At 39.0% G+C, this 24164-nt stretch overlaps 2 protein-coding genes across 2 annotated transcripts in view; both read left to right on the top strand.

Moving 5' to 3' along the window:
- The window catches only part of rps16 (ribosomal protein S16), a 435012-nt gene that overhangs the window by 163210 nt on the left and 247638 nt on the right, over positions 1 to 24164 (top strand). The gene's annotated exons all lie outside the window — the stretch shown is intronic.
- wif1 (wnt inhibitory factor 1) overlaps positions 5008 to 24164 on the top strand; it is a 34367-nt gene continuing 15210 nt past the window's right edge. The window contains exons 1-5 of the mRNA XM_060839311.1: positions 5008 to 5377; positions 7692 to 7831; positions 19230 to 19338; positions 22135 to 22275; positions 23301 to 23396. Coding sequence (XP_060695294.1) covers positions 5239 to 5377; positions 7692 to 7831; positions 19230 to 19338; positions 22135 to 22275; positions 23301 to 23396 — 625 coding nt within the window. The 5' untranslated portion in view covers positions 5008 to 5238. The remainder of the gene's footprint in view (positions 5378 to 7691; positions 7832 to 19229; positions 19339 to 22134; positions 22276 to 23300; positions 23397 to 24164) is intronic.

Raw genomic sequence — 24164 nt, 5'->3', positions numbered from 1 at the left:
AAATATGATGATCAAAAACAAACATGAGTGCCAACATACTACAAACTTCCACTTAATAGAAGCATCCTCCTTTCACTTCCTTCTATTTTATTTTTAAAAATTAAACTTACACTTATCATCTTCTAAAATATACCTATGTCTACCATTGGCTGATCTTAAAATATGTTTCTGTTTATGCTCTTTGTATGAAGCATTATACAAAGATCCTGTCTGCTCTGTAAGGTAAATGAAAAAGATCCTGTGACATATTCAAAGAAAAGCTCTCCTAGCACTTTGGTCGATAATTATTCCTCAACTGAAAACACAAAACGGGAGTCTTGCTATGTGAAAGTTAGCTGTTGTACTTCCCTATATTGTAAGTGTGACTGCACTTCATAAATACTTAATTGATTGCAAAGCACTTTGAAATATTGTGAGATCATGGAAAAGAACTAAATAATTGCAGGGCTTTGTTTTACAGTGTTACAGAGCTTTCATTTTATATGCACAAACAAATTGTTGAGATGCCTTATCTTTAAATTTAAGGCTGTTAAGGAGTCTCAATGGAAAACTACTTGTATCTAAATAACTGGAACAAAGCATACAATTTATAGCCTTTAAACCAAATTTCAATATCTAAACCTGCACTAGTAGACAATGCTTCCTCAACCTACGTCACAAAGATTATTACTTACCTCACATTTGTAGAAATGGTATTTATTTACTTTTGAGAGTGAACACTAACAGTCTTAATTAAAATTAATTACTTGAAAGGCACAGTGAAAGAGGACATAACAACAGGAGTAAACCATTCAGCCCCTCAACTCTGTTTCACCATTCAATGGCTGATCTCCATCCGCCTTCTTTTGACACATATTTTTAATACCCTTATTTAAGAAAGAATGATTAATCTTGGATGTAAAGGTCAGCATCCACTGCTGTTTGTGGAAGAGCGTTCCAAATATCTATCACCTTTTGTGTGTAGAAGTGCCTCCTCAGACCTCTCCTGAATGGCCTGGCCCTTTAGTTCTTGAATTCCTAAGCAGTGGAAATAGTTTATCTAGACTATCTTTTTCTTCAAATATCTTGAAGACTTCGATCACATTACCATTTAACCTTCTAGATACTAGAGAAAACATGCCTAATTTGTATAATATCTCCTCATAACCCCAGAAGTCCAAGTATCATTCTTGTAAACCTATGTTGTACTCCCTCCATAGCTAATGTATTCTTCCCAAAATGTGGCATTTGCACCTGGTCTCTGCACTCCAAATGGGGTTTAAGCAGGGTTTTGTCTAACTGCAGTTTAACTTCTGCATCCTTGTACCCTCTAGATATAAAGGCCAACATTCCAGTGGCTTTCTTGATTGTTTTCTGCATCTGTTCATGGCATTTCAAATGTGTATGCACCTGAAACCCTAAGTTTTTTTGAACATTCACATGTACTGTTGAAGCCTTATTGACACGGATCTAGTTCAAAGTTTGTGAGAAGATTTGTAGCTCGGGTGCTCGTTGTTGTGGTTCTGTTCGCCGAGCTGTGAATTTGTGTTGCAGACGTTTCGTTCCCTGTCTATGTGACATCCTCAGTGCTTGGGAGCCTCCTGTGAAGTGCTTCTGTGTTGCTTCCTCTGGCATTTATAGTGGTTTGTCTCTGTCGCTTCCGGTTGTCACTTCCAGCTGTCCGCTGCAGTGGCCGATATATTGGGTCCAGGTCGATGTGTTTGTTGAAACAATCTGTGGATGAGTGCCATGCCTCTAAGAATTCCCTGGCTGTTCTCTGTTTGGCTTGTCCTATAATAGTAGTGTTGTCCCAGTCGAACTCATGTTGCTTGTCATCTGCGTGTGTGACTAAGGATAGCTGGTCGTGTTGTTTCATGGCTAGTTGGTGTTCATGGATACGGATTGTTAGCTGTCTTCCTGTTTGTCCTATGTAGTGTTTTCTGCAGTCCTTGCATGGGACTTTGTAAAAAAAAATTGACAGATAACCAGGTTTGACCTACAGAGAATGAAACCTGAAAGCAACACCACCCCGAGATTCTATGGACAACCTAAATTGCACAAACCAGACATCCCACTCAGACCCATAGTATCATTACCAGGGACACCATCACACAAACCGGCTAAAGAACTACAGCAGAAACTGAAACACCTGATCAGCGGATCCAGACATTCTATACTGTCAACACAGGAATTCTTGGACATCATCAGAAATATACAGACAGACAAGGAAGAAACTATAGTCTCATTTGATGTAACGGCACTGTTCATCTCTATTGACAAAATCCTAGCCAGAGAAACAATAGCCAACCTGCTGGACGTACAGGACAGACAACACGACGGGGAATCTATCAACAAAGACTGCATACTCAAACTACTGGACCTGTGCCTCACAACACACTTCACATTCAACAACCAAATATGTGAACAAATCAACGGCACACCCATGGGCTCACCCATCTCTGGACTCATAGCAGAAGCGGTAATGCAAAGATTAGAACAAACAGTTTTACCGCAAATTTAACCCAAATTCTGGGTCAGATATGCGGATGACATCTTTGTAATCATTAAAAACACAGAAATAGAAAACACACACCGGATTATCAACGCCACACTCACAGGAATCCGATTCACTAGAGAGGAAGAAAAGGACAACCAATTCCCATTCCTAGACCTGATGGTACAGAGAACACCGAACGGAGAATTCACCACAAAGGTATACAGGAAAGCCACACACACAGACCAAATCCTGAACTACGAAAACAACCACCCCAACACACATAAAAGAAGTTGCATCAAGATACTATTCAAAAGGGCCACAACACACTGCAGTACACCAGAACTGCAAAAACAGGAGGAAGAACACCTCTACAATGTATTCGCCAAAAATGGATACCCCCACAATTTCATCAACAGATGCCTAAGGGAAAGACAATGGAATGAGGACATGCCGCAACCCCAAGGACTAGCCACATTACCATACATCAAGAACATTTCTGAACTGACAGCCAGACTATTACGACCACTAGGACTATAACAGCACACAAACCAACAGCCACTCTCAGACAACAACTCACCAGGACAAAGGACCCGATACCCAGCATAAGCAAAACCAAAGTAGTGTACAAAATTCCATGCAAGGACTGCAGAAAACACTACATAGGACAACCAGGAAGACAGCTAACGATCTTTATCCATGAACACCAACTAGCTACGAAACAACACGACCAACTATCCTTAGTAGCCACACATGCAGATGACAAGCAACATGAGCTCGACTGGGACAACACTACTATTATAAGACAAGCCAAACAGAGAATAGCCAGGGATTTTCTAGAGGCATGGCACTCATCCACAGATACTATCAACAAACACATCGACCTGGACCCAATATATCGGCCACTGCAGCGGACAGCTGGAAGTGACAACTGGAAGTGGCAGAGATAAACCACTATAAATGCAGGAGGAAACAACACAGAAGCACTTCACAGGAGGCTCCCAAGCACTGAGGATGTCACGTAGACAGGGGACGAAACGTCTGCAACACAAATTCCCAGGTCGGCGAATAGATCTAGTTTTAAGTGATCAAATTTCATAATGATATATCTCCTTTAGCACACGCTCAGTAGCTATCCTTAGATTAAAGATATAATTAATCCTTTAGTATTAGGTGAACTTAATGGTTTGTTCCCTGTAATCCTGGTAGCATTTAACTTACAAAACAAAGGTGACTTGCATTTCATGGAAATCATTCAGTATGTTGAAATGTTTTTCGGGAGATACAGAACAACAGTGGGAGAATGGATGACAAAGCATATATCGAAAATATTTCATTGGCAACATGTTTTCCTCAGTTCCTTCCGTTATCATGCACATAGCTGGATCATAAAGGACACTATTGATGTTTGAAGAGCATGGCTTATTGATGGGGACCTACAGTAGTGATCCTTTTACTGGACGTTATGATTATTGGTTTGACAACTCTACACAATTATGGATTTCATCATACCAGGATGAATTTGTGCAGCTCAGGTGCAATATTACTGGTATAACGCAAATCCAGAGCAGTGCTTCCTTTCAGGCTGAAGTAGGGAAGTGAGACGATATACCACTTGGCTTTGTAGTAATGTTGGACTGTAATTGCGCAGAAACACAAGCTTAGTATTGGTGCAATATGAAATTGGTAAGCACAATTTCTATTGTTGCAGTTATAATACTGGATTGCACGTTTCAACATAATCAAGGCTAAAAGGTCATATTTCTACGTTACGTATGTGGTACTTGTCATAGTTATTATAAGATTTCTTTCCTAATGCCTGTTTAAAAACACCTCCATGGCATCATCCTGACCCACAAGACCCCAAATATAACTATTTATTTGGATACAACAATAATCTCGGAGAAAGTGAGGATTGCAGACGCTGGAGATCAGAGTCGAAAGTGTGGTGCTGGAAAAGCACAGCAGGTCAGGCAGCATCCAAGGAGCAGGAGAATCGATGTTCAAGGGCTTATGCTCCTTGGATGTTGCTTGACTTGCTGTGCTTTTCCCCACTACGCTTTCGACTTCCATCGATAAGCACTTCTTAATGGAGCAACTGATCTTTCCCTACCTTACGTTCCAAACAATATAGAGACAATTCGTTACTTTTAACTAAGATTAAAAAGATGAAAGAATTTGTGACATGCCCCTAATGATGAGAATGCATACGATCAATTTTCGAGAGGAGGTGGCTATAGAGCTTTCGTGTTTGTACAAATTTGTTTTCCACGTAAGATCATACTTTTACAACTTTATTTGTGGAATATCCAACAATTAATGTTCTTTCAGGAGTAGCCAGTCTCGCAACTCAGCCAGTGAGTACTATATCGTTCATTTGGGCGATCAGCAGAATATTGTATCCCGTTTGCAATGAATTTTCGCAGGATACAAATGACCCTATCGTGCTTGATAAACCGAATGTCAAAGATATGTGTTTGTTTCACTCGCTTAACATTCGTTCCAGAGATGCAGTGATGTACCTATAGTGAAAAATCCACATATTTAAAAGTAATAGTTCAATCCAGCGAAGGACGAAAGGCCACTCAACGGCAGCTCACGGGAGCGCGCTCCGCGTTGCCGGCCTGGCCGGGGCGCGCAGTGCTCGCTCCCTCATCCAGTCAGGTTGCAGCGGACACGGAGCGGCAGAAAACGCCGCGCGGATCATTGAGAGCACACCGCGGCAGCGAGGGTTAGAAAGACGCGCTGAAGGGGAAGCCTTGAGGATGGGCTGCTCCGGGACATTGGTGCGGACGGCGAGCCTCTTACTGACCGTGAAACTTCTCATTTTGCTCAGTGGAGCCACACAACCTGACGGGAGCCTCAACATGTGGATAGATGCTCACCAAGCCAGAGTTTTGATAGGTGAGCACAGTTTCTGACTAGTACCTAGCGTGTTGCATTCAGAAACACCTCCTACATCTAAAGTGGGAGAATTTGATTGATTCTGCCTTTTATTTTGTAGTTATGTTAATTCAATTGGAAACCGCACTCGGTAAGCGCTGTATTTGGCAGCGCTTCGTGTTGTGTGCGGGCGGTCCGAGCGATCAGGTCTCTGTATGAAATTCATTGAAATGTTGAGTGAACAGTTATGCCAAATGACATGGAGTTTTCTCCCTCTGTTGCACACTCACTGTCTCAGGGGCTTCCTCTGAAATTTAACATGGCCTTCTTTACAGATATTGTCATGTTTAAACTCCTCCAAGTTGGGTTCTACTTCTGTCATAGTATCTAAGTGGCTCATACCAAGGTCACAAACGGCATCTTATGTGACTGTTGCAAAAGCAGAATTTGCCTTCCTGACCTCGACCTATCTCCGCCTTTGACACTATTTAACATGTTCTTCCAATGCCTTTCCGCTTCCACTCCCTCCTGTTCTTTCCCATCCTCACGTGGCTTCTGTTCTCATTCTTATAATCATAGCCAAAAAGCACTTGCAGTGGTCTCTTTTCCTGTTCCCTCATTATTGCCTCCAGTGCCCTCTAAGAATTAAGTCTTGCCTCTTTCCTATTCCTCGACCACATGCTGTGCATTGACAATGACTCCCAGCCTGAGTTTCTACAATCTACACTGATGCCAATCAGCCTTACCTTCCCACTACCACCCTCAACTCCTCCACTGTTGCTAAATTACCAGACTACTGATTCAATATCTAGTAGAAATTTCCTCCAATTAAATGTTGGCAAGGCTGAAGCTATTGGTTTTGGTCAATGCTTCAAACTCGCTCCAGTACTACTGACTCCACCCCTCTCCCAGATGACAGTATGAGAATCAGCTAGCCTGGTTGCAACCTTGGGGTCATATTTGATGCTGATATGAGCTTATGACCTCATGCATAATAGCTCTAACACTGCCTGTTTCCATCTCTGTAACATCACTCAACTTTATCCTTGTGTAAGCTCATCTATTGAAAGCCTCATTTTCCCTTTATTACTGTTGGACTCAACAATTCCTCCAGAAACTCTGTTCCTGTCTTTTAACTTTTAATCAAGTCCCATTCCTCTATCATCCCTACGCTTGCTGATCTACAACAGCTCCCAGTCAAAAAAAATCATAGATATTGAACATTCTCATCTTTGTTTCAAAACCATTCATGGCTTTGCCCCTCCCTGTATCTTTTCCTTCTGCCACAGCCCATGTCTGTCCAATTCTGGCCTTTTGTGCATGCCCAATTATAAATACTCAACCATCGGTGGCTTTGTCTTTGTTACCAGGCCCTAAGCTATAAGATTCTCTCCTAGAAGACCTCGCTTCTCTATCTTGGCCTCCTTTTGGAACTCTTTAAAATATACTTCTTTTACCTACCCCTCAATCTGTCAGTCTTGATATCTCCTTATGCCCCTCAATGTCATGCTTTAATTTGTAATGCTGCAGTAAAGCACATTGGAATATTTCATTGCATTAACAGTGCCACATAATTATAATTTGGAACCCACCTCCCCTAGAGTAACTTTGCATATCAGGTCAGATGAACTCAACCCTGCCTTTTACCAACAATCCAACAAAATCAGTTTAAGGTAATTTGTACACATAGTTATCAATCTTAATTAGATTAGATTCCCTACAGTGTGGAAACAGTCCCTTCGGCCCAACTGTCCACACCAGCCCTCCGAAGAGTAACCCACTCAGACCCATTCCCCCTAAGTAATGCACCTAACTCTGCGGGTAATTTAGCATGACCAATTCATCTAACCTGCACATCTTTGGACCATGGGAGGAAACCGGAGCACCCGGAGGAAACCTATGCAGACATGGGGAGACACAGACAGTCGCCCAAGGCTGGAATCAAATCTGGGTCCCTGGTGCTGTGAGGCAGCAGTGCTAACCACTGAGCCGCCAGGCCGCCACTTCTTGAATGACAAGAATGCATGCAGGATATCCAAAAATGTTTAAATGAATCGGCATCAAATGAGCTGAAACCTTTTGAATGATTTTCATTCACATTAGTTTTATGAAACTGCTATGCCTTTTGTGAGTGCTTTAGAATATAAATGCACACTTCAAACACTGCTGAAGGATATAAGAAATGGTAACTTTTCAGTTGAAAAAAATGTGAAATGTATTGAGCTTGTAACGTACATTTGACAATTTCCTATTCAGATATTTTGCCAAAAGAACAAGTAAAGCTGGTGCCATAATATTGGCTCTAAATGCTTATTCTGAACTCACCACCTTTCAGGTTTTGAAGAGGATATTCTTATCGTTTCTGATGGTAAAATGGCACCATTCACTCATGATTTCAGGAAAGCCCAACAGAGAATGCCAGCGATTCCAGTCAACATCCAGGCCATTAATTTTACCTGGCAGGCAACAGGACAGGTAAAGATAGGTTCCAACATTATTTCATAACATGTTGACTTAATTCTCTCTGCAAGTTTTGTCTGCACACTTTGAACTTGTGGGGGTGGTAACTTCATTAATCTTTGATTTAAACTGTTCTGTGCTTTGAAAATTATTTCTAAATTATGAAATAAAATACATTGAAGTTTGGTATTCAGTTAATTAGAATAAAGATAACAATCCTACAGTGTGCATTTTAATTGTTTCTTAATGCAATAAACCTAAGTCATCACTAAACATGGGACAGCACAATCTTACTACAGTATTAGGTAACATTGTTTCACCTCTACCTCAGGAAAATTTGTAATTTTTTTGAGCAGTTGAAAGCACAACTGAAGGATCTTTTAACATTAGATTGTATCTAGATGATGACCCCTGTTTCTGCAAAACGAAAACTGTGCCCTTAGTAAAATTACTGAAACAAAATTCCTAACTTGGTTAGTCATTGCAAGAAAAAAAGTCAGAAGTTTAAAAACCACCCATAAGTTATAAATAAATATTTACCTCAAATAATGAATGAGAGTATAGAATGATGGATTATATGAACAATGTCAATTTGTCTGACAGTTATAAAAGATCTTTATGAAAAATTATTGATTTCAATGTTATATTTTTCTTTTTCTTTTACCATTCATATAGCCCAAAGTGTGGTCAGTTATGCAACTATCATTTCACCCCTTTCTCTGCAGCCTACCTCCGCCATAATACCTTGTCCTTTCAGCTGTAATGTCACCAAACATAAGAAATACCTTGTTTGTGGCCTCCATCTAGTGCAGCTTGAATGTGGATGTGAATTTTGCCTATAGCTTGTAAGCTTTGTTTTACAGAAAGTGGTGCTTGTTGAAAATGAACTCCTTTTGAAGTCTTAATATTTTTATCATGTTCCACTGTGGTATTTTGCATCCCAATGTTGTGCATGCCATCCAAGATTAAAGCAACGGGCCCAGGAGATACCCCTTTATTCAGTGCAATATGCATGTGGCAACCATCTGTTCCATCTACTAACAGAAAATAACAGTGATAAACTTCTCAGACTTCTGCCAAAGTAAGAGTTTATTGCCTACAGAAGAAGGTTTGATAGTTATCTTGTGGCTTACATCTGGTTTCACTGGAACTGTACATCATACAGATACAAACTTAGTGTTTATGTGGCAAACATCATAACTGGGTTATAGGCTATTAAACAGAAAACATGCACTCTAAAGGAAAAGAAAATGTACTGAACTATTAGCATTCAGGTTAAGTACAACCTTTTTATTTTTGTGGCAGTAGAAACTTTGAGATTGTTTCAGCTTAATGTTCAAAGGAGGGGACTGATTTTATTTAGGATGGAGGTTAAGAAATAATAACATACGTATTTTATTATTCCCAGGTAATCATTTAATTATTGGTTGACTTAATTACAACACAACTATTATTTCTTCAGTCTAGACACCACCATGTATGAATGACATGAGGCAAGGTTGGTTATTAGCATCTACTGTATTGGCACCACTGAAAATAGGATCAAAAACAAAGTAAAAGGACCACTAGTACACACCCATTATACAAGAATATTGTGGTGGTGACTACGCTTTGCGAATTTGTTTTTTTTTATTCATTCATGGAATGAGGGTGTGGCTGGGTAGGCAGCATTTATTGCTCATCCCTAATTGCTCAGAGAGCAGTTTAGAGTCGACCACATTGCTGTAAATTGGGAGTCACATTTGGTCAGACCAGATAAGAATGGCAGTTTCCTTCCCTAAAGGACTTAAGTGAAATTTTTTAGGTTTTCTTGACAATTGACAATGGATTCATGGTGATAATTAGACTCAATTCCAGACTTTTTAAAATAGAATTTGAATTCTACCATCTGCTGTAGCAGGATTTGAACCTGGGTGCCCAGAACATTGTCTGGGTCTCTGGATTAACAGTCCATACCACCCGGCCATCACCCCCACCCATGAATATAAAATTGAATGTGATATATATTTAAATTATTTTGATTCTATAATCTCTTCAAGTTAATGGTTATAAGTTGGTTGTAAATTCCTTGATGATGTTGCTTCCTTGTCATTACACTCCAGTATTCATTAGCTTTAAAACTCAAATCTGTATAATTTTAACTGCTACCTGCTACATCAATAGATTAACTGTATTCAAAGTTGAACAAAATGATAGCACTTTGTTGAATATTATTGATGTGTTACATTGAGAATGTGTTTTAAATTTACTAAACAGTTATACAATATTAGAATCACCTTAAAATTTAATATTTAATTATACATCAAGCAGCAGTGTTAATTATTTTTGAATTCTGTTTGACAACTATTGACCACAAAACAAATACAGCTGTAGTTCGAAGTGTTGGTCTTGAAATAAAGTTTCTATTTCATCTCATTTTTACTTTAGCAGGAGTTACCAGTTTCAAAATTAAAACAATGAATAACCTACAATGAGACATGCTGCTGCTTTAACTTTCAAACTAATTTGAGATAGTTCAATATTGTAACCTAATTGTTTAAATTCCATTGACAATCTACAGTTTTTGATTGTGTTTTGAGATTTCATGCTGTGGCTTAGTCCTAGGTTATTCGCTTCACCAAGAAAAGAAGTAACACATGGCTTTATCTTTGATCAGCTTTAGTAAAGGAAGAGAGTATGCTGAGATCAGAGGTAGAGATTGATGTCAAGGTTAGAGTGGCGCTATGAAAGCGCAGCAGGTCAGGCAGCATCCGAGGAGCACCACCTTTTAGCACCACTCTAATCTCCAGCATCTGCAATCCCCACTTTCATCCTGAGATCAGAGGGAGCCTATAATCTTTTAGGAGTTTCATGATCTAACTATACCTTGGCAACAAATTGGGATTTCATATTCGTATTCTGCTTTATTAGTATTTGGTAACATGTTCAATTCTTTCAGATTAATCTGCACCCATTCAAAATTTGCTAGTTCTTTCTATTCTTTTAGACAAAAATTCAGAAGTGACTGCTTACTGTTCTAAATTATTATAATCAGAAAGGCTGATGTTGGTAATACACATTAGGATGATATCATCTTGAACTTCAAAGCTATCCTTTGGACCTTAACAACAAAGACTTTGAGGCATGAAGCATAGCGTACTTCAACCTCATGGCTTATCCATGAGGATTACTATTCAACAGCTGGATTAACCTTTCCACATGATGTGAACTTTCTCTCGTGACAGCTTCATATGGCTTATTAGGATAGAAGAATGAATGATTTTTAGAAAGGTTACAGAGGATGTTAACATGTTGGCAAGATGTTAAGAGTGATGAGGGTCTTCATTTATGCAGTTGGGAAAAGTTAGGACTCTTATTCTTTGGGACAAAGAAGGTTAAGAGGTGCGCTGGCTCTGATTTTTAAAATAATCAGAGGTTTTCATAAAATAAATGGAGAGAGAGAGACAAAATTCCCTATGGTAAGTGGGTCAGTAACTAGAGGTTGTGGATTCAAAAGTGGGCGGCACAGTGGCACAGTGGTTAGCACTGCTGCCTCACAGCACCTGAGACCCGGGTTCAATTCCCAACTCAGGCGACTGACTGTGTGGAGTTTGCACGTTCTCCCCGTGTCTGCGTGGGTTTCTTCCGGATGCTCCGGTTTCCTCCCACAGTCCAAGGATGTGTGAATTGGTCAGGTGAATTGGCCATGCTAAATTGCCCGTAGTGTTAGGTAAGGGGTAAATGTAGGGGTATGGGTGGGTTGCGCTTCGGGAGGTCAGTGTGGACTTGTTGGGCCGAAGGGCCTGTTTCCACACTGTAAGTAATCTAATCTAATCAAAATCCTGAGGCTATTGGGGAGTCAAGTATTTTTTTCATTGAAATTTGTGAGGATCTTAGTGCTTTCCCTGATTATGCAGTGTAAAATGATTCCACAAATATCTTTAAAAATTCTAAAATATATTCAAGGGTGAGAAACTTGCATGGGGTTATGAGACAAAGTATGGCTGATCTTTCAAGGTGTCTGCTTGGGCACAGCTGACTGAATGGTGGCCTCATCTGCTGTAAGTTTCCACGATTTTTACAAAACATTTTTGGTCATTAATTTCAGTCATCTGGCAGAGCAGAATTCATGGCATCATTACAGTAGAAAGATACAGATCAAGCTTTTAATCAGTACTCATACTGGCACACGGCAATAATTAAAATTTCCAGAATATTACTTGGGACATATAAACAAAATCAGATAAACGTGGTTTAAGTTTAGTGGTGAGTGTTGAGTGTTCCCATTACCAAATATAGAGACACTACAGCTATGCACATTTCTTAACGTCACCTGGTGAAATTAGATTGGGCAAAACAAATGATCTGGATCAGGCTATAACTATTGGAGCAAGCTGTTTCTAATTCTAAGGATTAAACATCAGTATGTTCCTATCTGTCCTTTAGATTTACACAAAGCCAAAGAGAATCATAACTGTATCTTGTATTCATCTTTCCATAAATAGAAATTAAGCCTAAGCATCAACACTTTGAGCTCATACCATTTTTTGCTTAGTTGTTTTAAAAAACAACCCAAATTCCTTCTTCATTTCCCAACAACCTTCCATTCCAATGTTCTGTTATCTTTTACTCTCACTTGTTAAACTTCTGCTTTCTCTTTATATGTTGGAGCTATCTCGCAGTTCCCTCTCTGATTGATGTTGTTGAATCTCTTCATCAATTTTATTCCTGTTTTGCTTACCCAATCTTCTTAAAATACCCACTAGTTTTTTCAGTCTTCAGTTCAAATAAAGTGTTGCAATATTGATAATGTTGCACCTTGTTTTTGCTTTAGAGTTATTGATTTATTTCCAGTTTGTCTTCTAGATTAGGGATTCTGCTCAGTTCAGTTGAAATTGTACTAAACATTCTAACCAGAAAGGCAAAATACCACTTTATTCAAGAAAATGAAGGAACTGATCAAATGCAGTGACACATCTGTTGGAAAGGAAGGGAAACTTCAAGCTATCGCTAAGAGTAAAAATAACATGGACGTGCCTATTAATTACTAAGATTAGGACTTTAATTACTTCGTAAGTGGCATTGATCATGTAACATGCTATACTCCCATAGAGTGCAGACTTAAAAAAGAATGTGCATGTGAAACTTCATTCCCGGCAGTAATCTCATCAATGGGTTCATAACAAAGTTCAAATAATTTACAAGTGTTTTATAAATCACCGTATGTACTAATAACTTGATAACTATGCATAATAATTATCTCTATCAGTGTAAACAATGCCATTGATTACTTTCATTAAAGAACTTCAGTCCATGTAGCAGATATTAGGAATTCAAGAAACCGTGCAAATTTCTATCTGCTCAATTGTAAATTTTGCCTCCAATGTAAAGTAGCTGTAAAACATTCTGTTTTTAAAAAAAACTATTAATTGTTCCTTGCTAAACATGAATGACAATACAATACTCTTTAATCTTTCTTGCTCCGTGGAACATTTCTGTCTTCTGAGATTTCCTATTAGAGGGCAAAAATGTATAGGCAGGGTCTGACTGAAGGTTTTTTAAAAATACAGACCGAACACTGCAAATCAGAATATAACTGTATAACCAACAAAATCCTCCAAAGAAAGTGACAACTGCAATTTCTTTAACGCACCAAGGACTTTTCACCTGAGTCAATCTTTTCATGAGTCAATCTTTAATTCCTGAAGGTCTCAGGACTATCCAAGAGAGTTGTTGACAATAATTCTTTCGTGGTTTTTCATTTCAGTGTTCGAGATTACTCATCTCTATTTTCCTCCAGGCTTCACCCCATGCTTTACAAGTGTTTTATAAATCACCGGATGTACTAATAACTTGATAACTGTGCATAATAATTATCTCTATCAGTGTAAACAATGCCATTGATTACTTTCATTAAAGAACTTCAGTCCATGTAGCAGATATTAGGAATTCAAGAAACCGTGCAAATTTCTATCTGCTCAATTGTAAATTTTGGTCTGTTTTTCTATCTATGTATTTTGTTTCATTTTTCTCTATGCTGCATCTCTCTTCTTTTAGTGTCCTGTTTGTACCTTCATCTATATTTCTGTCCAAATCTGTCATACTCAGCCCCTTGGTCTGTCAAAGAGATGTACAGCATGGAAACAGACCCTTCGGTCCAACCTGTCCATGCTGACCAGGTATCCCAACCCAATCTCGTCCCACCTGCCAGCACCCGGTCTATATCCCACCAAACCCTTCCTATTCATATACCCATCCAAATGCCTCTTAAATGTTGCAATTGTACCAGTCTCCACCGCTTCCTCTGGCAGCTCATTCCATACACGTGCCACCCTCTGCATGAAAAAGTTGCTCCTTACATCCCTTTTATGTCTTTCCCCTCTCACCTTAAACCTATGCCTTCAAGTTCTGGATTCCCCAACCCCAGGGAAAAGACTTTGCCTATTTATCCTATCCATGCCCCTCATAATTTTGTAAACCTCTATAAGGTCACCCCTCAGCCTCCAATGCTGCAGGGAAAACAGCCCCAGCCTGTTCAACCTCTTCCTATAGCTCAAATCCTCCAACCCTGCCAACATCCTTGTAAATCTTTTCTGAACCCTCCTGCAAACATTATCTTCGTTTTCCTTGCAACTCTATGATTCTGAGTTCAAATCCCACCAAAGTAACTTGCTGACATTCAGTGTAATAAATCTGTACATTTATATGTTGATACAGAAGAAAGCTGCTAGATTAACATGAAAACTGACTCTCCAATGTCACTGTACCTGGTCTGGTCGACATGGGATGGAGTTTATCACTACAAGGACATGTAAAATGAACTATAATTGTGCTGACAATCTTTTTATCCATCATATGCTTTTCTCTCAAGTTCTGTTTCTCTGCCTGCTTTTCAATCTCTGGCAGTATAATATCACTTGATCTCTTTCGAATTTCTGTTCCTGGCTCCCCTTGTATGTTATCAAAAAGTGTGGTGCTGGAAAAGCACGGCAGGTCAGGAAGTATCCAAGAAGCAGGAGAGTCAATGATTTGGGCATAAGCCCTTCAATCCAGATGCAGCACCTTGAAAGCTAGTGCTTCCAAATAAATCTGTTGGATGATAACCTTGTGTTGTGTGATTTTAAAATTTGTCCAGCCCAGTCCAACACCAGCACCTCCAAATCTGTCATTATAAATCAACACCTCTAGTCCTACATCACTTGTGAAACCAAAGACCAATCAACAGAGCTTCATTGGCTGAAAACCTCCCTCCCAGTGCTAAAATCAGCTCTGTGAAATGGTTAGTTGTAAGGATGAATTTTAGATTTCTCAGTAGGAGATGATGTGGCAGGTAGGTAAAAACACAAGCTCCAAATTCTTGTTAATGTAAGCCTGTTCAGCACAGAAGGAGATAAATGGGGGTGGGGGGTGTGTGCAGAATGGTAGCTAGGAATATCTAGGTAGATGAAGATGTTAGGTCAGAGAGGATGGTGGAGTAGATGGGTGAGAAGGAAGAAAGATGAATAGGTAGGACCGGTCAAGAGGGCGGAGGCTTGGGACTGGGATAAAGTGGGGGGGGGTGCGGGGAAATGAGGAAACTGGTGAAATCCACATTGATCCTGTGTGGTTGCAGGGTACCAAGTTAGAAGATGAGGCATTCTTCCTCCAGCCATAAGGTGATAAGTGTTTGGCGATGGAGGAAGCCCATGTCCTTGGTAGAGTGGAAGGGGGGAGTTAAAATGTTCAGCCACAGGGCAGTGGGGTTGGTTTTTTAGAGTCATAGACTCATAGCTGTTGCGGATGTCCCAGAAATGTTCTCCGAGACGAACTGCAAGTTGGTATCCTGTCTCCCCGATGTATAGGAGACTGCATCAGGTGCAACTGATACAGTAGATAACTTGTGTGGAGGTACTGGTAAATTTCTGTTGGATATAGAAAGATCCTTTGGGGTCTTGGATGGAGGTGAGGGGAGAGGTGTGGATGCAGGTTTTGCACTTCCTGCAATGGCAGGGGAAGGTGCCAGGGGTGGGTGTGGGGGTGGGGATGGATCTGATGAAGGAGTCACAGAGAGAATCGTCTCTCCGGATTGCAGAAGGGGGAGGGAGGGAAATTTTTGCAAGTGGTGGAGGATGATGCAATGTACACTGAGGTTGATGGGGTGGAAGGTGAAGACCGGGGGGGCGTTCTGACCTTTCTGTGATTGGAGGGATGGGATTCAAGGGGGGAGGAGCGGGAAGTGGAGGAGTTGCGCTGGAGGGTATCATCGACAACATGGGAGGGGAAATTGCAATCTTTGCAAAAGGAGACCATCTGGGGTGTTCTATGGTGAAATTGGTCATCTGAGGAATAGATGCGGCGGAGGCAGTTGACAGAGTGCTCAGCACAGAATATCAATTTGTGTTTCTGGGATCTGCAGTGGGTGAGAAAAACAGCAGTACTGGAAAGGCTTATCAGCCTTAAGTTTTGTTTTTTCTTTGATGGAGTTGAGGGGGTCTGGAAAGGAATGTAGTGTTGGGAAGAAGCGATGCCCAGCCTCTTGTTCATTTGGTGGAGAGAGGAAGGGATAGATATCCTGCCCAGTAAGAGAATGAATCTGAGGGAGGCAAGGTGCAGTATTCAGTATGGCCAGTATGTGGCAGCACAGAACAATTCAGGATAATACTTCATATCAATTCATGCACCCCTCTGTTACTAGCAACAGATTTAGTGTGAAAATCAGTCATTTTTTAGGATTATCAACTGATATAACTATTACTGCTTCGTGCATGTTGACAAAATTTCCTTCTTTTTCCTTAAAAGGCCAAAGCCTAGTTTTGGTGATTTCAGTCAATTTTAAAATTGAATATTGTGATCCATTCAGTATTTGCATAACAACAAAAAGTGACATAAGAGGTTTCCACGCTGTAAGTAATCTAAATCTAAGGTACCCAGGATTGATTATTGGTCAGTGGTTACATTTGGATTCAAGTTACTTTGCACAGTATCCAAATATTATTTGCAATATACTATTTCACCTGATCCTTAGTTAGTGTTTGCTATCTCTACATACTTCAGGTTGGCTGTTGTCCTCTGATTATTCTAAATGTCACTAGAAAGCATACAGTTACCTGGTTTCTGAAGTAGATACATCATTAAATGTTCAACTTTCAAAAGCATTGCCGTTTAACATTTCTTCCCTGTACACCATTTTTGAAGTCTAGGCAATTGGAATTGCATCCAAATATCTCTGGAATTTAAATATGGAAATTAATGCTTTTCAAAAGATGATTAAGGTTTGAAATAGACCTTCCACAGCCATAAAGCAGAATTTCTAATTTATAATATATTTAGCAGAAGTATCAATATGCAAAATCATAAATTTTCTGCACTAATTCATGATAAAAGTATTGAGCTTGGACTGAATATATCTGTATCCTACAATCCGTGACTCATTTTCATAGAATCATAGAAACCTTGCAGTGCAGATAGAGGTCATTCAGCCCATTGAGTTGCACCAACCCTCTGGAGACCATCTCACTCTATCGCTTTAAACCCACATTTACTCTAGTTAATCCACCTAACCACACATCTTTAGACTGTAGGAGGAAACCAAAGCACCTGGAAGAATGCACAAACACCACAGTCAGTCACCTGGGTCCTTGGCACTGTGAAGTAGCAGTGCTAATCACTGTGCCCCCACCCCCCCCACATTTTGCTGTTACAAATCGTATATTTTCTCTCCAACTACTTGGAGAATAGTTTGGGTCTTTTGTTTAAGTTTGTTGAATAATTTCAGTGAGAGAGTGATAAATCCAGATCTGTAAGTGAATCGTTTTTAAAAATAAATGTAAACTTATGTTTTATTTTAATCTTTCCTGTTCTCTTTTCATTGTATTGATTACAAGTTTTCTAATCTAAATGAGAATTGTCATATTTTGGAACGTGTTATTTGTAGAAAAGCATGTAATCAAAATAATCCTGTTCAGATCTGATTTGGATTTGTAGTGCTTGAATCCAAGCCAAAAATTTAGATTTCTTTAAATATTTATTTTCTTCAGTTTGTTTACACCAGTTTTCCTCTCCTTCTGAAAGTGGTGGGTCTTGTAGGAATACATTATCATTGGCAAGTGGCATCTAGAACTTTACCAACATAGTGAATGTTTGTAAGCTATTTAACTTCAAGTGAAATATGGTGCCTGTTTTATGTTGTCATTCAAATCTACACATTTGTGAACTCCAGCTGAAATAAGAAGGCAACTTGTCTATTTTTTTTGCCTCCTGCATACCCGACTGAATGATTTCCAGGGGCCTGCGGCAGGATTGAGACAAGAGGCTTTGGGGAAGGAGGCACACTTACCTTATGGAGATAAGGTTACCTCAGAAGATAAAACTTTTAGATCTGAGTGCTTCCCCCTTTCGTTTTGGCTTTTTTTTTGTGTTTCTGCTTTTTTAAAAAAAAATTCTAGTTTTTTGTATCTTAGACGGTTGTTTTTTTTTGTGTCTAGGTGGTTTTGAGAAAAAAAATTGTCTTTTTGTACATGGTGGCAGTGAATAGCAACTTTGTGTACTTTTCACTGTATTCTTGTACTTTGAGGTACACATGTTAATACCTCTGCATTACAAACAATTTCAGCTGTAAAACAATCTGCCAGGACTACGTTGAAGTATTTCTGAATTAGAATCCTTACTGTATGGAAACAGGCCCAACAAGTCCACACCAACACTCAGAGTATCTCACCCAGATCCATTCCCCTAAATTTACCCATAACTCCTGTACATAATCTGTACATCCCTAAACACTATGGACAATTTAGCACGGCTAATTCGCCCAACCTGTACATCTTTGGACTGTGAGAGGAAGTTGGAGCAACTGGAGGAAACCGATGCAGACACGGAGAGAACATACAAACTGCACGCAGATAGTCGCCCAAAGCTGGAATCAAACCCTGGATCCTGGAGTTGAGGCAGCAGTGCTAAACATTGAACCACTGAATTGCGATGCCATGTTGCGGCTGTACAGAACATTAGTTTGGCCACTTTTGTAATACTGCATTCAAGTCTGGTCACTATGCTATAGGAAGGATGTTCTTCAGATTGAAAGAGTTCAAAAATATTTACAAGCATGCTAACGGGATTGGAGGGTTTAGACTACAGCGAGATGCTGAATAGGATGGGGCTTTTTTCCCTGGAGTGTTGGAAGCTGGGAGGTGATCTTAGAGATTTCTAAAATTGAGGGGCATGGATAGGGTGAATAACCAAGGTCTTTTTCCCAAGGTAGGAGAGTTCAAAACTAGAGGGCATAGGCTTACGGTGAAAGGGGAATATTTAAAGGCGATCTGAAGGGCAATTTTTTTCATGCAGGTGTTGTGTGTTTGGAACAAGCTGCCATACTGAGTTTTGAAATAGATATGTTATGGCAGTTCACATAAAAAGGAATCATTGGAAACCCTATTAATTCTATAAACCATCATTACAGGCATTATATTTTTATGAATTTCAATCCCTTCGGTCATTGGATAAAGATGTTATGGGAGATCCAACAGTGAACATTCCATTACGGGCAACAATCTCTCACAAGGCCACAGGTCAGTAAATTGTGTGTTTCTTCCTTTCAGTATTTCAAATGTTTTTGAGTGTCTGCATGTTTGAACTCTAACCTGCCTGCTTGTATTAAAAAGTATCAGGTTTGAAAAGCAGTATAAAAAAGCAGCTTTTTCATCTCTTAAAATACATAAGGTTGTGAAAATTTTAACAATGCAATGAAGGAGAATTGATTATAAGTAGATTTAAATAGCTTAAAAATCTGCTTTTCCTCCATCTGCAGTGTCAGAGGATAAATACTTTGTTGGTAAGGCATTGAGAGGAGAAAGTGAGGTCTGCAGATGCTGGAGATCAGAGCTGAAAATGTGTTGCTGGAAAAGCGCAGCAGGTCAGGCAGCATCCAAGGAACAGGAAATTCGACATTTCGGGCATAAGCCCTTCATCAGGAATTCCTGATGAAGGGCTTATGCCCGAAGGCATTGAGACACCAGACTGGATGTGTTCAAGCTCTAATGTGCTGGTCTGTACTGAATCATATGATGTTGGCCTGAGCAGCAGCTGAGTCCCAGCATCACCAAAAGAGAGAGAGAACAAGTCTCTCAGTTCTGTATGACGATCCATGCTGAATTGTGCAAAGGAAGACACGATAACGCTTGATTGTGATACCTCTGTGCACCTAACTGTTCCAATTGCCTGCCAGCGCTCCATGTTAGACTCTCCCACAAGGATTTGTTCAAGATGTTATATGTGCATTTTATCTTTAAGTACCCCATGTGCTATGTGTAGACAGAGTTGCAACTCTTCTTTGCAGTTAGGCTGCAAGTTACTCTCAAATCAACTGGTTGATGTAATGTTTGCTTCATAATTTGTGTTTTATTATTTAAAAGATTAACCCATGCAGTTAATCAATAGCTGATGAACCATTGATTATTAGACCATTATCATTTACAGGAATAGACTTTCTGTATTAATCAGCACTGTGAAGTGGTGGGGTGGGGAAGAATCTCTAAGTATTTCTCTTCTTGAATTCTTCCAACATCTCATGAAGTACTTGACTGTGGCATCACTTTCTGACTTTTAGTCGATATTTTTATACTCTGTGAACTGAAAAAAGCATGTTAAAAAGGAACTTCAATGATGTATAGTTTGCATGGTTTAAACAGTTTATCAATTTTCCTAACTTTATGAAACTACTTGAGGTCCAATCAATTTTTAATGATAAACTTTTAAGATTTTGATTAACATTCTGTTTATTATCACAGTAGTGTAGTTTACTGATCTGTTATGTTACAGCTAAAATCACTAGTATAGTGATCCTTTTTTACTGGGTTGAAGAAATTCATATGATCCTGTACAGTTTGCACTGTAGAACTGAACTTACTGAACAGTGTAGTTGTGTACTAAAGTTACAGGACTCCTGTGTTTTATCCTCTGAGCTGGAATTCTGTCAAAAGCCACGTTGTCTGAAAGAAAGTTAGAAAGTTAGACATTTCAAAGTTAAAATACATCCAGAACTTAAGGTCCAGTATAATACAGTATGTAGATGTTTGATAATGTTGACCCTAGTTCGATAATTAAATAAGGTGATTTACTCAATGTTTCTAGTGGTAAAAAATCATTAAAGATGAAGAAAAATCTCATGTTTAAACTTGCTATCTTATTTATAAGAGAAAATAATTTATATTTCTTGAAATCATTTTGGTTTTCTTTGTATTAGCTTGAAACATCTTTAGTTAGACCGCAGTTGTGATGTTCCTGATGAAATCCATGTAGAATATGATTGTGGTACAGCAGGTCATGACTTTAGAGCAACCTGAGTACCTCTCAGCAGTCAAGTGGGCCCATCGAACTATAATTAGCGATAGTCCACGAGAGGTGTAGGCATCTCAGCTTACTGCAGTTCTGCACACTGCTGTCATCGCCCCTCTGTCCAGTTTCTGATGTTGTCTAGTCACTTGCTCCTTCTCCAAACTGATCTCTTCTAATGTTGCATTTAATATTATTGCCAAGCTAGAGTCTCACCTCCACCTCTTTCAGTGGTTTACTCTCTGTTTCTGTTCAAGGGAACAGAAAATTGCCAAAACAATGTAGTAGCGCAATATCCTGTGAGCATTCTGTACGCAGGCATTTACTCAAACACATGTGAACTATTTTTGAGGTTTGATAGATGGATGCCTAAATATGTTTTTCTCCTTATGAATGTTAATGAGGATGAGACCTGTTGAAAGATCTGATATTGGATGGGGTGGACAATGTTAGAAGTCACAGGTTGTGGTGCAACAGATTTATTTGTAATCGCAAGCTTTCAGAGCGCTGCTGTTTCGTCAGGTCTTCACTTTGTTGCCTTGTGATTTCAAATAAGCCTGGTTAGCTATAACCTCTGACTCTGCAAAATGTATTCTTTCTAGGCAACCCCTTTGTCTGCATCCAAAAGGTGGTTTCTACCTCATGTGATAGTATTTTCTATCACAAGCTTCCCTGGGAGACTGGCTCAGATTCATGGGTTCTCCCAATCCTACCTCAAACCAGTCTGAAGTTACACCTCACACTCTTTCCTGTGGAATCATCCTGGAACACATTTGCAGAATGGACAAAGAGGGGAAGAGAGGAAGTGCCTCATTTCTATAGCTTCATTACTGTAACAAAATTACAGTAGACGTATTTCTAGATAGGATATTTTATTGTTACATGTCCTATAGTTTAAAAACTCAAGCAGATTACTTTCCTTCAGTATTCCTTCATTTTAACATTTGGAAATTTTCAAACGTGTAAATGCAGATAAGGAAAAATGATGACTTAGTAATTTTGAGTATTGACATAAGCTGTGCTGACATTTTTAGTTGTACAGATTGGATTTCCTTGCCTTGGCAGCCAGGATGGGGTAGCAGCTTTTGAGGTCACTGTGGTCATTATGGATGTGGAAGGGAATGTTGTTCTTCAAACACCTCATAATGCAATATTCTTCAAAACTTGTCAAAGAGGTAAGCCAAAGCATTCTGTTGCTTTGTTTCATTCATATGAGTAAAATGAATCATGAAAATTTATAAAATTAATTCCTGTCTGATTTAGATTCATGCTGTAAATGATCTCACGAGAAACTTGAATTTACAAAATGTAAAATAAACATTCACTATAGGGCCCAATACTTTAAACTGAATGTGCCAAAACTGTTGGTAGACTGAGTTGAATTGAATTTATTGTCACGTGTTCCGAGGCACAGTGAAAAGCTTTGTCTTGCAAGCAATACAGGCAGATCACAGAGTTAAGTAGCATAGATAAGTAAGTAATAGGTAAACAGCGGCAAAAACAACGAATGGTGCCTATTTGGCAATGTTCATCTATAGTTTAATTTTGATAAATTCATCCTTCAGCATTCAAATTTTAATCTGTAACCAATTTGTGGGTTCTCATCGAAAAATCAGTTTTGATTTTGACTTTTCTAATTAGGTGAAAACAGTGCGGCGGCGGGGGCAGGGGAGGAGGAGGAGTTAAACCCAGTTATTTATCGACTGTCATGTCACTGCTTACCTGCTCTGAGCAGGTGATCAGGATACTCACATGAGTGAAGCACAGTTCTCCTTTCAAAAAGCAGGTCAAGGCCCTTTGATAGAGTCCATGCTAGAATGTTGGTCTTCAAGTTGTTCTTTCAATGATCAGTTTTACACTTTACGATACAAGATTATAAGGGTTAAATTCCATCTTGCTCTTGCCTACTCTTTAAAAAAAACTGATCAGAAAAATTGACATTAAAAGACTATAAATGCAAATCTTAAGATTGAACCTCTTGGAGATTTGAGTGAAATCAAAAAAAAATCATGCAACCATTTACCAAAGGGAGCAAAGTGCTTTACCTAACTGTGTTGAACCTGTGCTTACATTATTTGATACAGGGCAAACTACTTAACACTAATTTAATGTAAACCATCCTTTGTGAATCATGTGAATAAGGCAAAAGTATGTATGCATTTGTTATCGGAGGTTTCAGGAACTTTTCTTTTATGCAAAGCTAAATGCCCAGGAGGCTGTCGCAATGGAGGTTACTGTACAGAGAGACAGGTCTGTGAATGTCCTGATGGATTCTATGGACCTCATTGTGAGAAAGGTAATACTTATATGATTTCTGTTTTAATATTAGCATTATTAAATTCAGTTCAGACAGACTAAGTTTTATGCATGTATCAAAGATTGATCAGTTCTGTAACAGATGCACTGCTTCTTGTTCAACAAGACACTGTGCCTTTTTCTGACATTGTTGCTTTAAGTTACCTAGGGAAAGGAAGGAAAGTTGGCAGGCGAATCACCTTCAGTCTCTCACACACTTTCTCGCAGCCAGTCATAGAGCTTTACTTGTCTGGTCTCTTCGCAGGAATGTGGTGCAGAAAACGTAGAGAAAAAGTATGAAAACAGAACAAGATTAAGTTTAGGAGTGAAAAAAATAAATTAACTTACAATGTAATTCAAACAGTTTTAGTTTAAGCTAGATTAATGTGTAATTTTAGAAATGTAAATATTTCAAGCTCACCTGTACATTAATGAAAAAATGCATGACTTTAATCAAATAAGTGTGTCTTGTGATTATGCATATTTCATTGGCACAAATGGCCTAATCAAACGCATCTGTTCAGAACAATCATTGTAGTTGACTTTATCAAACAGTTTACCTTACTTTGGCATATGTGTTCTCTTTTATTAAAATATATTCATTATTAGAAAAATTATAGAATTTGTAAAAGTTAAATGCTGTATAAGCTTTTAATTAAAATGTGACATGTTTCTAATAGTATGTTTAATTAATCACTGTCATCTTATAAAAATTGCCCAGATAATCTGTTCATCTTTATTTCACTTGTGCTGTTTTGGCTGGAACCAA

Source organism: Hemiscyllium ocellatum, chromosome 19 (assembly GCF_020745735.1).
Source record: "Hemiscyllium ocellatum isolate sHemOce1 chromosome 19, sHemOce1.pat.X.cur, whole genome shotgun sequence".
In the NCBI taxonomy this organism is placed as follows: Eukaryota; Metazoa; Chordata; class Chondrichthyes; order Orectolobiformes; family Hemiscylliidae; genus Hemiscyllium; species Hemiscyllium ocellatum.
The sequence above is the reverse complement of the archived record's forward strand: the minus strand, read 5'-3'. Positions and strand labels throughout refer to the sequence as shown.